The 18,073-nt window shown below is 40.1% G+C and overlaps 1 protein-coding gene across 3 annotated transcripts in view; it reads left to right on the forward strand.

Annotated features, from left to right (window-relative positions):
* The window catches only part of LOC111157964 (activating transcription factor 1), an 89,190-nt gene that overhangs the window by 65,109 nt on the left and 6,008 nt on the right, over positions 1-18,073 (forward strand). For 2 of the 3 annotated variants that reach the window (XM_022519727.1, XM_022519726.1), the window contains 3 exons: positions 9,819-9,949; positions 13,557-13,739; positions 13,825-13,984. In XM_022519727.1, coding sequence (XP_022375435.1) covers positions 9,819-9,949; positions 13,557-13,739; positions 13,825-13,984 — 474 coding nt within the window. The remainder of the gene's footprint in view (positions 1-9,818; positions 9,950-13,556; positions 13,740-13,824; positions 13,985-18,073) is intronic. The other variant, XM_022519728.1, reaches the window with a different exon arrangement.

Genomic DNA, 18,073 nt, shown 5'->3' on the forward strand with positions numbered 1-18,073 from the left:
ATTTTTATCTTGCATACATCTATTTAATTTGTCTTTAATAATTATGTATAGATTATCTACAAAAACTTCATTAAACATTAGACAAAGCCAGCCATTATCCTAAGCTATTATTTTTTGTTGACAGAATAAGAGATAACAGGGACCTACACAGACTAAGTTTCCTATTTATTTATTTATTTATTTATTTGACAGAGAGAGAGAGAGAGAGAGATCACAAGTAGACGGAGAGGCAGGCAGAGAGAGAGAGAGGGAAGCAGGCTCCCCGCTGAGCAGAGAGCCTGATGCGGGACTCGATCCCAGGACCCTGAGATCATGACCTGAGCCGAAGGCAGCGGCTTAACCCACTGAGCCACCCAGGCGCCCCATAAGTTTCCTATTTAATGTGGATGATTCTAAAGACCTGTCTGTCCACACAGCCTTGCCCCTTTTGTTTTTTTCTTGATAAGAATTACCTCCATTAAGCATCTGCCTTTGGTTCAGGTCATGATCCCGAGGTCCTGGAATCAAGCCCCACATTGGGTTCCCTGTTCAGCAGGGAGCCTGCTTCTCCCCCGTACCCACCCCATGTTTGCTCGTCTTGCTTATGCTTCCTGTCGGTATCTTTGTCTCACTTTCTCTCTCAAATAAGAATTACCTCCATTAAATTTGTATTTTATTTTATTTATTTTTAAAGATTTTATTTATTTGACAGAGAAAGACACAGCGAGAGAGGGAACACAAGCAGGGGGAATGGGAGAGGGAGAAGCAGGCTTCCCGTGGAGCAGGAGCCTGATGTGGGACTCGATCCCAGGACCCTGGGATCAAGACAGTTGAGCCACCCAGGCGCCCCTGATTTTGTATTTTATTTTATTTTATTTTTTAAAAGATTTTATTTATTTGACAGAGAGAAATCACAAGTAGGCAGAGAGGCAGGCAGAGAGAGAGGAGGAAGCAGGCTCCCCGCGGAGCAGAGAGCCCGATGCGGGGCTCGATCCCAGGACCCTGAGATCACGACCCGAGCCGAAGGCAGAGGCTTTAACCCACTGAGCCACCCAGGCGCCCCCTGATTTTGTATTTTAAAGAGTGGACTAGATATGAGTTTCTAGAGAAGACCAGATTTAACACTGAACATTTTTAGGTTTTTTATTTGTTTGTTTTTGTTTTACGTAATCTCTACACCCAGTGTGGGGCTTGAATTCATAACCCCAACATCAAGAATTGCTTTACCAAACGAGCCAGCCAAGTACAGATATTTACATTTTAAAGATTTTATTTATTTATTTATTTTTTAAAATTTATTATTTTTTTTAAATCAGGGTGATAGTTAATGGAACAATGTTTCATTTTCTTTCTTTCTTTTTTTTTAAATATTGTATTTATTTATTTGACAGAGAGACACAGCGAGAGAGGGAACACAAGCAGGGGGAGTGAGAGAGGGAGAAGCAGGCTTCCCACCAAGCCGGGAGCCCGATGCGGGGCTCGATCCCAGAATCCTGGGATCATGACCTGAGCCGAAGGCAGACGCTTAATGACTGAGCCACCCAGGCGCCCCAGATTTTATTTATTTATTGGACAGACAGAAATCACAAGCAGGCAGAGAGAGGGGAGGGGAGAAGCAGGCTTCCCGCTGAGCAGAGAGACCGATGCAGGGCTCGATCCCAGGACCCTAGGATCATGACCTGAGCCAAAAGCAGAGGCTTTAACCCACTGAGCCACCCAGGCGCCCCAGATATTTACATTTTAAAGACACAGGAGGAAAATACAAGCTTCTCCTAGAACTTCTGTTCCCCCACACCAGAATTTTTACGTTTGTAAGCCTTTTGAGATAAATAGGGGAGGTTTGGGACTTGGTGGTCTTTGAATTGTTCTTGGAATGACATCTCTGATCCAGTAAAGACTACATTCTTAGAACAAGGACAGCTCTTTCTAATTCCTCAAAAGAATTGGGTTGGCGATTGAAGAACACCAAAGGACTGACACCCCCATCCCCTTTAGGGAAATGTCTTCTTTCCCTCTGGATACGTTTAGCTTAGGGGATAAGGCCTTTAAAAAAAAATTCCACTCAGGGATGCCTGGGTGGCTCAGTAGGTTAAGCATCTGCCTTCGACTCAGGTCATGATGATCCCAGGGTCCTGGGATTGAGTTCCATATCAGGTCCTTACTTACCAGGGAGCCTGCTTTCTCCCTCTGCCTACCGCTCCCCAGCTTGTGCTCACTCACCCATGCTTTCTCTCTCTCTCTCTCTGACAAATAAAATAAATAAAATTAAAAAAAAAAAAAGCCTTTCCGTATCAGCTTCCAGTTTGGCCACATTTCTGATTATAGAGTTACTAAATCCTTTCAAATATCTCATCAGGTGTCAGCTTGGAAAAGAGTAAATATTTCTGGTAACCTTATGGACGCAAATGCCTCTTCAGTGGGAGAGTAAAAGACATTATCTTAGGAAGATCTAGAGTCACTCCCAAAGATAGCCAAAGAAAGAACACTCAGTCTCATGTCCCAGACAGGCAGAAAGCTAAGCCATGTTCTTAGGAGGTAACAAGAAAGACAAAGGATCATTATCTACTGGGTCTGGATTTGGAAACAAAGGGACAAGATTAAGTTTTATTTCCCCTCTTTTAGTTGGTGTCAGGAGATAATCTCTTTATTAAAAAAAAACTCTTTGAGGGTCCTCCTGAGTTTCAAGAAAATTTTCACCTATGGCTTTCAGTTCAGCATTAGCGCAAGGACTAAGAGACTCACCAGTAGCCCCAAGTGGTCTTATTTCCAAAGGTCTCAAATCTCTTCAGGAGAATGGAAAGGCAGTTCAAACAGAAGCTCACTAAGAGGAGTAATCAAAGGACAGATGGGAACATTAGGATTTACATCAGTCTTACAGTCTTGTTTTAGATACCTTTTTGCCATGAATCTTGAATCATGAATCTCATTAAATGAGACTATTTTGGAATTTTGAAATCTTTCAGAGGCGGCTTCTTACCAATTAAACTTTCAAGTGCAAAGGTTCTTAAATGGATGATCTTGTCTAATTCAACCTTCCTCATAACAGTCATAGTAATTCCATGTTGTTTTAGTGAAAAAAAAAAAAATCCTCCTAGGTAGCTGTAACTTCGGGACTATAGTGTTTAGACATAAAATAAGCAGGTGTGCTGGAAGGCAGCACACTCAGCTCTGTAGAAAGAAAGGACCCCATCTGTTTTAACTAGGCCTTTTTCCCATACCCAAACTGATACCTAAGAGGGACTTGCTGTGGGGTTGAGATTCACAGGTTGCTTTACAGTGTACCTCACTGCGTGCAAGTTTTTGTGAGGTCAGTGGGTGAACTACCGTCAGTCTAACCTGTTCTTTGACCAGCTTATACGAGCACTGGGAGTCTTTGAGTTAGGTGGCAAGTGCTCTAACAGCTCTTGAATGCTTTGACCTGTGCCCACCAATTCTTGTGGCTTTCCATTTTCTGAAATCCCCACTAGCTAACCTTTATTTACGTAAAACAAGTCACTGTGGAATGGCCACAGCCAAGAGAATTCTTTGTGTACTAACAGCAATTCCCAGCGTGAACTAAGCCAGCCTATGGACTGGAACTAGGGAAGGATTCCAAGGTGGAATTCCCTTAGAACCTCATTGGTCTAGCCTGACCCGCTAACCCTTTACTAGAAATTCAGATTGGCAGCTGGATACAAAAAGAGCAGAGCTAAAACTGAAAGGGACTTACCAAGGGTCCTCAGATATGGTGAGAAAGACCGTGAACTCTGAAGGGTTTGTGGGGCTCCACACCTGTTTTTTTTGTTGTCCCCAGATGCTGCTAGAAGTTCGCTTTTGATCCTGACACCACCAAATCTGTTAAACAGAATTCAGCCACGTAAATTTGAAGGTCTGATGGGCTTATATAAATAATTCATGAATAATTCATTGCAAGTGGAGGGGAGCTTTGAGGAGCTTTACAAAATGGAAGGCTTTTATGGGAAGAAGAGTGGGGCAGGAAAGTTTTAGCAAATGAAATGGACTGTCCCAGGCAAGGTCTCTTTCTCTTAGTGGGAAGAACCTGGGTTTTTGTTTGTTTGTTTTTCCCTTAAGATTTTATTTATTTGATAGCACAGCAGAAGAAAAGGGAGAAGCACGCTCCCCAGAGAGCAGAGTCCCATTTCAGGGTCTGATCCCAGGACTCTGGGATCATGACTTAAGCCAAAGGCAGAGGCCTAACGGACTGAGCCATCCAGGTGGCCTGGAGCATGGGTTCTTATGATGCAGATTACCCTTCCTTCCTTTGGCGTATGGAAAAGGCCCATGTAGTACTCGCTGGCACTGATCTGAAAACTTCTGGCTAACTAGTTAACACCACATTTCTGGGGGAAGTTGAAACTGCAGTTAGATTAGGTATTAAGTCCTGGGTTGGGGACTCGTCCTAAGTGATGCCATTTGGGGCCCTGGTTTTCTTTTTAACGATACAGGTACATGAGCCAAAGCCAGAGTGGGAAGCAGAAGCAAGCATGAAAACCAAGGTACACCCATTACTTTGGGTCTCCTGCAGGAAGGGACCCTGAACCTGAGATTTCTGTTTTGTTTTGTTTTTTTAAGATTTTATTTTTATTTATTTATTTGACAGAGATCACAAGTAGGCAGAGAGGCAGGCAGAGAGAGAGGGGGAAGCAGGCTCTCCACCGAGCAGAGAGCCCGATGCAAGACTTGGTCCCAGGACCCTGAGATCATGACCCAAGCCGAAAGCAGAAGCCCCAACCCACTGAGCCACCCAGGCGCCCCTGAGATTTCTGTTTTTTTGTTTGTTTGTTTGTTTGTTTTAAGCTTTTATTTATTTGTCAGAGAGAGAGAGAGAGGGAGAGAGAGCAAGCGCAGGCAGACAGAATGGCAGGCAGAGGCAGAGGGAGAAGCAGGCTCCCTGATGAGCAAGGAGCCCGATGTGGGACTCGATCCCAGGACGCTGGGATCATGACCTGAGCTGAAGGCAGCCGCTTAACCAACTGAGCCACCCAGGCATCCCGAGATTTCTGTTTTATGCTGGGATCCCTATAGTAGGCCTCTGAAAGGAAGCTTCCCTAAGTTAAGCTTTCTGGATTACTCTAGATTAGGATCAACCAGATATGAATTCACAGTGAAAAATCATCAAACATACAAGGAACTCCTACCATTGGTAAGAGTCACCTCAGTAAATGCAGGGAAAGTATTTGATAAAATTCAGCACCCATTCATAAATGTTCAGCAGATAAGTAAAATGGGCTTCCCTAGCATTTGGGCAACTGAACTACACATAGGACAGATAATGGCTCACGTCCCAGACCGACCAGTAATTCATGGTACACATAGAGACCAGATCTGAATAACACTGCAAAAAAAGGCTTAGAAAACTGAACTAATGTTGGAACCACAGTCCACTGAATGCTTGTCGGAATTTGTGACCTGGACACAACTAGTTTGATCCAACTAGGTTGAGCCTGCTGAAACAAGAATATCAGATATTCTCCAGAGGGTTTAAACAGGACCCATATCATATCGTAATATTGAAAATGTCCCCAATAACTTGGCATACAAGAGAACGTGGAAAAATCCCAATTGCTTGGGAAGACTGTCAGCAGATGCCATAGATGTTGGAATTATGTGACAAGAACTTCAAAGGAGCTATTATTAAAATGTTCTAAGAAGGGTGCCTGGGTGGCTCAGTGGGTTAAGCCGCTGCCTTCGGCTCAGGTCATGATCTCAGGGTCCTGGGATCGAGTCCCTGCTTCCCTCTCTCTCTCTGCCTGCCTCTCTGTCTACTTGTGATCTCTCTCTGTAAAATAAATAAAATCTTTAAAAAAAAAAAAATGTTCTAAGAAGCGTGAATTCTCCTGAAATGAATGGAAAGATAGGAACTCCTAACAAAAAAGTACAAGATATAAAGAGAACCAAATAGAAATTTTAGAGCCGAGAAATGCAGTAACAAAACCTCACTGGATGAATTCTGTAGGAGACTAAGGATAAGGAGATAGCCAGTTTCAAAGATAGTTCTTTGGAGATGATCCAGTCTAAACAAAAGAGATTAGACAAGCTCACTAATTTCAATAAAGATTACAGAAATTCACTAAGTCCCAGGAATTTGTGAGGCAATACCAAAAGTTCTAACATTTGTGGGTCATAGGAGAAGGAAAAGTGTGTTGCAGAAAAAAATCTTTAAAGAAACAATAGCCGGAACATTCCCATATTTGATGAAACCCACAGATTGAAAAAGCCCAGCAGGGATACCTGGGTGGCACAGTCGTTTAAGTGTCAAGACTCTCCATTTTGGTTCATGATCTCAGGGTCGTGGGATTGAGCCCTGTGTTAGGCCCAGCATGAAGTCTACTTGAGACTCCCTCTCCCTCACTCCCTGGTGCTCATTCATTCTCTCTCTCAAATAAATCTTTTTAAAAAAAGGCTCCACAAATGCTAAGCCATAGATAAACACAAAGAAACCCCTACCCATTCAGGTCATGATCAAACTGCTGATGTAAAGATGAAGCACACTTTTGTGAGCAGCCAGAGAAAAATGACACATTACTTAAAAGGGAACAGTGTGATTCATTAGAGATTTCTCATCAAAACCAAGGAGGCTAGAAGAAAGTGAAACACATTTCTAAAGTGTTAAAAGAAAAAAAAATGGGGGCGCCTGGGTGGTTCAGTGGTTAAAGCCTCTGCCTTCGGCTCAGGTCATGATCCCAGGGTCCTGGGATCGAGCCTCACATCGGGCTCTCTGCTCGGCAGGGAGCCTGCCTCTTCCTCCTCTCTCTCTCTGCCTGCCTCTCTGCCTACTTGTGCTCTGTCAAATAAATGAAAATCTTAAAAAAAAAAAAAAATTAAAAAATTAAAAAAAAAAAATGGATCCAGAATTCTCTGTCTAGTGAAAATATGTCAGAAATGGTAGGTGAGGTCATTATTCTTGGGTGAAAGAAAACCTAGAGCAGTCATTGACAGCAGACCTGCTCTAACGTAACTGCTAAGAAAGCTCTGAAGATAGAAATCTGGAAGGTTAGGAATGAAGAAACAGCAACAGCACGACCTGGGCAAGTATAATGAACTGTTCTCCTATTGAATTCTTTAAACTGTGTTTGGTTGACAAGAAAAGATGGCATTGTCTTGTAGCTTTCAGTGTATGCAGATGTAACATACAAGACAACTACGGGGGCACTGGGGTGGCTCAGGCGGTTAAGCATCTGCCTTCAGCTCAGGTCATGATCCCAGGGTCCTGGGATGAACCCCTCACTGGGCTCCCTGCTCCGAGGGGAGCATGCTTCTCGCTCTGCCTGCCGCCCCTCCCCCGGCTTGTGCTCATACCCTCTGGCAAATAAATAAAAAATCTTAACAAGATTTTTCTAAGTAGACAAGGTATCTATATTATAACTGCTTAGACCAATTACTAAATATTAGGAGATTTAGTCAAATATGATTAATTAAAATGGAGTTCTGAAAAATCTTCAGATAACCCAAAAGAATACAGAAGACTTTTATTTTTAAGTAAGCTCTGTGCCCAACCTGGGGCTTGAACTCACGACCCTGAAAGTCAAGAGTGCTGGGCACCCCCAGAAGACTTTTTAAAAAACAGAAAGCAAGTAATAGGTAGATCAAGTGATAACCAATATTTACATTAAGACATGAATTTAATTCAAAGAGATTATAAAATTATAGACCCATATTCCTCATGAATATAAACACAGAGATCCCTAGCAAAATACGAGCTAAGCAGACCAAATTCAACAATATATAAAAGGCATTATACATGACTATCAAGTAGTATTTTATGCCAGGAATGCAAGATTGGCTCAATATCTGAAAATCAATTAGTGTTATACATATTTATAGAAAAAGAACGAAGAATATATGGTCATCTCAATAGACACCGAAAAAACATTTGACAAATTGAGTACCCTTTAATGATAAAAATGCTCATCAAACAAATAGAAGGGAGCTCTTCAGCCTAATAAAGCCCCTCTGTAAAAGCCTGTAACCAACAGCATATGTTATGGTGGAAGAATGAATGTTTCTTCCTAGGGTCATAAACCCAACAATGCTGTGGACATCTGCTCTCATGACTTCTGTTTAACACTGTATTCAGGCAGTTAGGCAAGAGAATGAAATAAAAGGCATCCAGATTGGAAAGGATGGGATGACATGATTTCATATATAGAAGAAAATGTTAAAGAATCCACTGTAGTAGAGGTAGTTAACGAGTTCATCAAGGTTGCAGGATATATTACCATCTGTCGATTCTTGGTATATGGTACATAGGTGTTTTAATTTCTGTACTTTTCTTTATGCTCAGAATGTTTCATAACTTAAAAGTGAAAAGAAACTGGCACAGTATTCCACAGTCTCTGGTAAGGCTGGCTGCAGAACGCCATGTGGGCATCTGTGAAAGGGATTCTGGAGCTCTGTCCTGACCCACGCCCTCAGCCCTTAGGGACACCAGATGGGAATGTGGATTCAGTAAACCTCTCCAGAGGATTCTGATACGTAAGCAGGTTTAGGAGCCAGCATGCTCATTTTACAGATGCCTAACACGGAGTCCTGTAGGACTGCCACTTCTCTTATTCTCCGTGTGGGACATCTGTTGATATACTCTATGGTTGTATTAGCTCTTATTAGGAAGATTGGTAAGGAGACCACATTGGAGAACCAATTTTCAGCATGTTATAGAAGAGCTGAAGAAACTAAAATTATTTGGTCTCAAATAAAGAACTGTAGCAGTTGTCAAATATTGCAGAGTTAGGGCATGAATATACAGTTAGGGTTAAGCTTAAGTTTCTTAGCTTCATTCACTGGTGGAACCAGCTTTGGATCTAAGTAAGAAAGGGCTTACTAATTGAATGGTTTGCTGTTTGGAAGTTGTGGGTGCCTTATTCCTGGAAATAGAGGCTGTTAGGAATGTTAGGGAATTCCTGCATAGGCTGGAAAGTTGGCATACATAAATGAAAGATCCTTTTTAGTGCTAAAGGCTTTTTTTCCCCTTTGTGACTATTTTTTGTTGCTTCCCCACAAGTATTTCAGTTTTCTGATTTTTCTACAACGAACATAGAATTCTTACGGAAAGATTCTTTCTCTTCTCTTTTTTCCTTTTTTCCTTAGAAACAAATAATTCTTATTTGTCCCTGCACTCCCAGTTGTGTTTTGAAGATCTTTCGTTTCAGATTCAGAAAGAATCCTTCTCTATCCTCGTATTCCTGCTTAAGTCCCATTTTACCAAGTCTGAGGATATCGGTGGAATTATATTTACTTCTTGTTGATACGAACAATTTTATTGGGGCATGTGGCAGGCTCAGTCAGTGGAGCATGCAACTCTTGATCTCGGGGTTGTGAATTCAAGCCACACATTGGATATAGAGATTACTTTTAAAAAGATCATTCATAAATAATTTCACTTATCACTAATACTGTGTGCTTTTTTATAGTAGCATTTTAAATTTTCTTGTTGTTTCTTAGAACTGTGGGCTTCTCACTATAGAGTTGAAGGTTGAAAAAAATTTTTTTTAATTTGGTCTTTTTAAATGAAGGTCACTATTTAGAAAATGAATACTATTCTTGTTAATTAATGAAATACCTTACAATGGAGTCTTCTGTTTTGTAGGGAAAGAGACCTTTCCTACCTCTGTAAGGGGTATTTATTCAGTGACTCTTTTCAGGTAGCCATGAGATAAGGTGTAACGAGCCTGCAGTACACATCATACAGTAGTCTGTGCTAAACTAAAATGGTTCCTTGACACAACAGTTTAGATGTCCAGTAGATGACTAAACTTCTAACCTGAGACTGAAAAAGGTGTAGCAGTTTGTTTTTGTAAAGCTGTCCTCATTACCAATTAATAGAGTTTTATTTTTCACAGAAAAATTTTGAAAGATCTATCTTCTGAAGATACACGGGGCAGAAAAGGAGACGGAGAAAACCCTGGAGTTTCTGCTGTCACTTCTATGTCTGTTCCAACTCCCATCTATCAAACTAGCAGTGGACAGTACAGTACGTATAGGAATGAATTTTTAATGATGGACACACAAAAACTAACTTCGATAAAGAAGTGGTATATAGAAAGACGGTCATGCTTTAATAGTGAGGATAACTGAAGAATAGCATTTTGAGCCAAAAATAATGCAAAGTACTTTTTCTGCATGATCACATTTGCTTCTTACAACAACTTGTGAGATAGGCAGTTACTCAATTATGAGGAAACTGATAAAGCCTTAGAGAGATTAGATAATGTCCCTAAAGTCACATAGCTTATAAGTGATATGCTTACTTTGGATTTTTGACAAATTCATGGAATTGTCTAACCACTACCACAGCCAAGATACAATTTTATCACGCCCACCGAAGTCTTTGTGCTATCCGTTTGTAGATGATTTCTCCTTCCATTCCTAACTCCTGTTCTTCAAGTCTAGTTGACTCTTGCCTCAAAATCTGTGTCCCATCTGACCACCTCTCACCATCTCCAGTCACTGCCACCCCCTTGCTTTATACCCGGTCTCAGTACTGTGGTGGTCATTTGCTTCCATTCTTGCTCTCACTGTTTCCCATACTGCAGCCAAAGCCATTTATTTAAAATGTCAATTAGATCACAGCACCTTTGCTCCAGATCCTCCAGTGATGCTCCATCACACCTAGGATAAGTTCTGTAGGGGTAGGTTATATCCAGGGCCTGGCCTTGCTTACCCAGCTCCGCTCTCATCTGCCACTGGATGGCATCTGGCGCCACAGATTTTCTTGCCATTTCTCCAGCACCTGCAGCTTGTTTCTGCCTCAGGCCATTCAGGCTCGTCCTCCCCCTGCCTGGCACATTCTTCTCCCAGAGCCTCACAGGACTTGCATCCTTGCCCCTGCTCCACTTAAGTGTCACTTCCTCAGAGACCACTCTTTTTAAAATTCGCTCTTTGGTTAGCTTTCTTAGCATTTTAAAAATAATCATAAAAAAGTATATATTAGTTTTTTAATCCTAGATTATATAGAATTATCAGCTCATTTATGATCTGTTCTCAAGGATAAATTCTTGAGGGACAAGAATTTTGTCTTGTTCACAACTGTGATCACCAGGCATAGAGCGCCTGGTGCACAGTAGGCTTTCAGTGATGTTTGTTATGAATAAATACTTAAAGAATATATAAAAAAGGACCACAATGAGGACACATAAGAAACTGAGAACAGTGGTTGCAAGGAAGGATACCTGGGAGCAAGATCAGAGGCGGTTGAGAAGTTCACTTTCAAACAAAAGAAGTTCACTTTTAAATAAAACTTTTTTTTTTTTTGCTGTATACATGCATTATGGTTTTCAAAAAAATTTTTCTTAAAGCAGCATATTAGCAAAATTATATGTTAATATGGCTTATTCTAAAACAAAATTAGAAATTATGAAAACTATATAGAAACTTAGGCTAATATTGTATATATGATTGAAATAAGTACAGTACCAACTAGTATTTAAGACAGCATGATCCAATAGAACTTCCTTGATGATGAACGTGTTCTGTATCTGCATTGGCCAGTACAGTAGCCGCTAAGCCAGTGTAACTACTGAGCACTTGAAATGTGGCTGGTGAGACTGAGGAACTGAATTTTTTTATCTTGTTTTTTTTAGTTAATTTAAGTCACCACTGTGGCTGATGGCTACTGTATCAATGCAGATTTAGAGTAAACTCAACCAGGTAAATACATAGGTTAACAAAAACAGGAAGGGAACGCCTGGGGGGCTCAGTCAGTTAAGCATCTGCCTTCCGCTCAGGTCATGATCTTGGGGTCCTGGGATCGGGCCACGTTGGGCTTTGTGCTCGTGAGGAGTCTGCTTCTCTCTGTCCCTTTGCCCCTCCCCCCACTCATGCATGCTCTCTATCTCTGAAATAAATCTTTTAAAAAAATAGGAAGAGGGCGCCTGGGTGGCTCAGTGGGTTAAGCCGCTGCCTTCGGCTCAGGTCATGATCTCAGGGTCCTGGGATCGAGTCCCGCATCGGGTTCTCTGCTTGGCAGAGATCCTGCTTCCCTCTCTCTCTCTCTCTGCCTGCCTCTCCATCTACTTGTGATCTCTCTCTGTCAAATAAATAAATAAAATCTTAAAAAAAAAAAATAGGAAGATACGTTACCAAAAAATGTTACAGTTCTGTATCATCGCATATACTTAACATCACAAGATATAGGTCTATACGTATGTGTGTATGGATACACATATTTTGGTATGTATTAATATATCAGTCTATGTGAACCTAGGAAAAGATTAGGAAGGATGTACACCAAAAATAATGGTTACCTCCGGAAGAGGGTATGGGGTGGCCAGTGGAATAAACATAGAGATTGGGGGTTTTACTTTTTATTTATAATGTGTGTTACAGAAATGGAGATTGCAAATAATTGCTAATATAAATTTAAACCTCTGTATCTAAACACTGCCATTACTTGTAGTCATATAAATTAAAGTATATGGGAGCATTGGTTGTGTGCCTGTGGGTGAGGGATACTTAGAAACTCCTGAAAGAAATTATTTTCACTTAAAACGCACAAATCCAGACAAGTGTGCTTTGGCTTTGTGATAGCCAAAGTGTAAAAGAAAAAATCCAATAATAGTCTGATAAGAGGGTACAGAGATGAGGCATTAAATTCTAAAAGGGATTTATTTTTAAGATTTTATTTATTTATTTGTCAGAAAGCGAGCAAAGCAGGGGGAACAGCAGGCAGAGGGAGAAGCAAGCTCCCCGCTGAGCAGAGAGACTGATGCAGGACTCTATCCCAAGACCCTGGGATCATGACCTGAGCTGAAAGCAGACACTTAACCAACTGAGCCACCCAGGCGCCCTCTAAAGGGGATTTATTGTGTGGAATTGTATAATGCTAAAATGTTTTTTCTATTCAGTCAAACCTTTTGGTATTTAAGGTTTGAGAGGAAAGCATTAACATAAGTAAAATTTATTGAAAAATGCCTGGGGGGCACACAGAAATGTGGTCTGTATATGGGCTTTCTCATGACTACCTTCCTGGTTCACTAGGAAGTGACTTGAATAGATTACATTACATTTTTAAAATATCACTTATGTAAATAACAATACTTTTTAAACAGTGGTTACCACAGGACATCAGAGCTCAGAAACAGTATGAAGATTTTTGTTTTCATTGTGTAACCTTTAATCCTATTTAAAATTTTTCCATGGGCACAGTTTAATCTATTCAGAAATATTTTTGAGCTTATTTGAATAAAAATCACAAGCTATGTTAATGTTTCCTTCTACTTATTTTTCCTTTAAAAGTTAGCCATTGGTACCCTCTCCTAATGCGCCAGAACTGCTGTGACCACAGTGGGAATTAGTGTGCAATGCTTCATGGAGACCAAGATGTGTTTTGACTAATCAGTTATATTGTATAGTTTGAGACTAAATTTAAGATTAGTGCATCTGAACTATAACATTTTATGGAGAAATGCCATTTTATTTCCTTTACATATAGTTCACTCAGAGTAGTCGACAGGTAGCAAGTGGAACTGCATGCAAACCTGTTTTAATAAATAGTGGTGTTTGGGTTTTTTTTTCACCAATCCTTTGCAATTAGTGTGTTGTCTAGCCTTACAATAGCTATGTTTTCTCTTTGGTTAAAGTTGCCATTGCCCCAAATGGAGCCTTACAACTGGCCAGTCCAGGCACAGATGGAGTACAGGGACTTCAGACGTTAACCATGACAAATTCAGGCAGTACTCAGCAAGGTACAACAATTCTCCAGTATGCACAGACCTCTGATGGACAGCAGATACTTGTGCCCAGCAACCAGGTAGTTGTACAAAGTAAGTACGCTTAAGTGTCTGTGGAGAACTTCCCAACGTCCTTTCAAAGACACTTAGGCATTAACTCATTCTTCTGACCGCACAGCTGCGACGGGAGATATGCAGACATACCAGATCCGAACCACGCCTTCAGCCACTTCGCTGCCGCAGACTGTGGTGATGACGTCTCCTGTGACTCTTACGTCTCAGACAACCAAGACGGATGACCCCCAGCTGAAAAGAGAAATAAGGTTGATGAAAAACAGGTAGGTGGTAAAATTGTACTGCCAGAATGGGTAATGTTTTTGTAAATCTCAAAACATAACCATGGGTTAACTGCAAGTGTGTATTAAAAATGAGAGGTGGGAAAAAAAAATGAGAGAGGTGTGGGGTGCATGGCTGGCTCAGTCGGTGGATCACATGACTCTTAATCTTGGGGTTGTGAGTTTGAGCCCCACGTTGGGCATAGAGCTTACTTAAAAGAGAGAGGTTTATATCAGCTTTTTTCTTTTTCTTTTTTTACTGAGTTTTATGTCTAGTTTATTTCCAGTGGATTGGTATGTCCCATTGCTCAGTCTCCTTATGTAACATATTGTCTTTTTTAATAGTACTGTTAAGCAAACTTTTCAAACAATAACTTTGTTCTTGTTGGGCTGACAAAACTTAAATGAAAGTAATAATTCACTGCTTGCCATTGACAGCAAGAAGAGGGAAGAATTCCTACAAAAACTGACGAACACAGAAATGCTCCTAAAAAATGAAATTCACCCATGAATATATAGAAGTTATTTAACCTCCAGAAATACTTTCTTTTTAAACATATTTTATTTTTAAGGTTTTTTATTTATTTATTAGAGAGAGAGATAGCAAGAGAGCATGAGCAGGGAGGAGAGGGAGAAGCAGGCTCCCTGCTGAGCAGGGAGGTAGACATGGGGTGCACACCGGGGTGCATGTGGGATGCGGGGCTTGATCCAGGACTCTGGGATCGTGACCTGAGCTGAAGGCAGATGCTTAATGACTGAGCCCTGCAGGCACTGTCACTTTAAATGTATTTTAAACATAGCTTTATGAGCTATATGTACATCACCCATGAAAAACCACCAGTTCTTTGAGGAAAGGGGTATAATGTGGTAGCCTTCTGCAGTGAGTACAAGGGGGGAAAAAAAAGAAAAAGGATACCAGTAAACTATATTAGGAACCAAAAAGGGTAAATACCCAGGAATAAAATAATTTTTAAAAAATTACAGTAAGGGGGTGCCTGGGTGGTTCAGTGGGTTAAAGCCTCTGCCTTCGGCTCAGGTCATGGTCCCGGGGTCCTGGGATCGAGCCCCGCATGAGGCTCTCTGCTCAGCAAGGAGCCTGCTTCCTCCTCTCTCTCTGCCTGCCTCTCTGCCTACTTGTGATCTCTGTCAAATAAATAAAAATCTTTATAAATAAAATCTTTATAAATAAATAAAATCTTTAAAAAAGAAAAAAGAAAAGAAAAATTACAGTAGGATTCTGTTTTCAGCTCCTCACCAGTAAGTTAAGACAGCTAAAATAAAAGGATGATTTTCTAAAGCAATAAAAATTATTATAAAAGGATGGGAGAGACGCATTTAATTACTTCAGGATAAAAGTTTCTTTACTAAAAACTAAGAGCAGGCATCATTGTAAATGAACTTGTTAACATAGTAGGGACTGTCTGTTGTTTTTGGAGGTTCCAACAAATGCCCTAAGACAAGGAACTGAAGTAAGTTATGTAAATACTAGAGGAAATTGTGGTTTTTTTGTTGATATGATTGTGTACCTAGGAAACCCAAAAGTCTTTTTAAAAATTACTAGAATGAGACTTCTCTTTCTGACAATATGACCTAGGCTATGTAATATTTTTAAAAGCTTGGTGAAACATAAAAATCACCCTTTTCAATAATTGAATGAGCCTACAGGAAAGTAAAACATCTGTTGAGGTTAGGAGTGAACCAGAAGCACAAGACCGTGAGGTTAATAAGCACTGAAGCAGCCCCTGTAAATTCTGTGATAAATTCAAATCTTTGTGATTGCTACAGCTTTGGTACTCAGAGGGGACCAGGGATAAAGCCTGTGGTCTGTGTAGGCTGGGACACTGGATCACAGATTCTTCTTCATGAAGTCAGTCAGCACCCAAGAAGTGCTCTACCGAACACAGGGGTTCTAAAATTGACCCTTGAACAACATAGGGATTGGGGCACTGACCCCTCACAGCTGAAAATTCATGTATAACTTTTGACTCCCCCAAAGCTTAGTCTCCTGTTGACCGGAATCCTTACTGAAATAGTCAACACGTATTTTATATGTTGTATGTATTATATGCTGTATTCTTACAATAAGCTGCAGAAAAAGTGTTATTACGAAAACATAAGAGAAAATACATTTATGGTACTATATTTATTGGAAAATTTTGCATATAAATAGCCTCACATAGTTGAAATCTGTGTTGTCCAAGAGTCAGCTGTCATTTAAAGATGGGTCCATAGTGCTCCCAACTTTTTAGAAAAAGGCAGTCTCAACACAGGCTTTAACAAATTCCCGTACATTGAGTTCCAACAAATACAAGTTGAAAAACCACAGACTACCCAAGGAATTAGGCCTCCATCATTATATGTGCCAACACCTTTATGTAATTTTCACAGAAATCTTTGAGGTTTATGTATTATTTCCAATGTTTTTTGAGACAAGGAAGCGGAGGCTTAGGTTACTTTATTTGCCCACGGTTAGACTACTTAATAAGTGGTAGAGGTAAGAGTTCATGAACACATGACTCCAAGTTTCAGAGTCCAAAGACTTAGATACCACACACTACCTACCTTTCAGGAGCTAGAGTCAGCAGAAAGAGCACAGAAGAATGAGTTATGTAAAGTATTCAGTTATCTATTATATTTGAAGCGGAAAAAAGGGATGTCATTGAAAATCATCAAAAATTAAGAGGCTATAAAAATGATAAAAATTGGGAAAGATAAAACTTATTAGTAGCAAATATATATTCATCTGCTTAGAATACTGAGGACAGTCATCCTCAAGAAGAAAAAGAAATGATTCTTTTCAACATTGTCTTGGAAATCTTTGACAGTTTAGTAAAACCGTAAAAGGATTGGTGGGGGGGGAGCTACAAAGATTTAAATGAAAGAAATGAAACCTCTTTTTTATATAATTGCCTATTTTTTAAAATGGACTTACAAAAATATCATTAGAAGTAATGAATTTGTAAGATTGCTAATGTAAAGCCCATTTTCAAAAACCATATTTCTTTACATTAGCAGTGGCTTGATAAATAAGTATTAAAAAGATATCATTTATGTTATCAACAAATAAAATTCCCAAGAATAAATCTAACAGAAGATGTCCAGGATGTTTATGAAAAATACTGTATAGTGTTTCTAAAACACATTAAGGAAGATTTAAATAAATGTAGAAGTAAATACTGTGTCCATAGATGTGGAAACTCAGTATCATGAAGATGACTGTTTTTCCCCCAGTTGATCCATAGATGCATTGCAGTTGCACTCAAACCCCAGATAAGTTGTTTGAAGAACTTCACAAGAGATAACTAAAATTTGTAGAAGAGTAGAGGGCCAAGAACAGCCAAAATATTTCCAGGCAAGAATAAGGTGAGGAGATACCAAGTTTTATTTAAAGCTGTGGTAATTGAAACAATGTGATACTGGCATTGAGAAAAACAAAATGACCAAAGAAATAGCTCAAAAATAGGTACATGGACACACGAAACCCTGATATGATAGGACAGATGATTGGGGGAAGGAGGGACTCCTCAGTAAATGGTACTAGGATAATTATTGATACGTGAAAAAATACTGGATTACTTTCTCACACCATACACAAAAATCCCTGTGTATGGATTAACAACGCAAATATGAAAGGTGACATTTTGAAAATTTTCAGTGAGAATATATAATCTTAATGGTTTCAGGAATAGGGAAGGATGCCTTAAAACACCTCACACCCCCTCCCATACCCAAACATCATTAACATAAAAGATTAGTGAATCTTCATTAATAATTTCTGTTCATTAGAAGATGGGGTGAAAATATAAGCTTCAACCCTATAGAGGATATATGTAGCAGATCTAACCCCCAAAAAGATTTTCTTTGAAAAAATAAAAATATCTTCTAAATTAATAAGTACAACCCAATAGAAGATGAATAGGCCTTTCTCAGAAAACACAAGTGGTGGGGCGCCTGGGTGGCTCAGTGGGTTGGGCCGCTGCCTTCGGCTCAAGTCATGATCCCAGGTCCTGGGTTCAAGCCCCACATCAGGCTTTCTGCTCAGCGGGGAGCCTGCTTCCTCCTCTCTCTCTGCCTGCCTCTCTGCCTACTTGT

The sequence above is a fragment of the Enhydra lutris genome, unplaced genomic scaffold (genome assembly GCF_002288905.1).
Source record: "Enhydra lutris kenyoni isolate GAN:26980312 unplaced genomic scaffold, ASM228890v2 scaffoldscaffold56, whole genome shotgun sequence".
Lineage (NCBI taxonomy): Eukaryota > Metazoa > Chordata > Mammalia > Carnivora > Mustelidae > Enhydra > Enhydra lutris.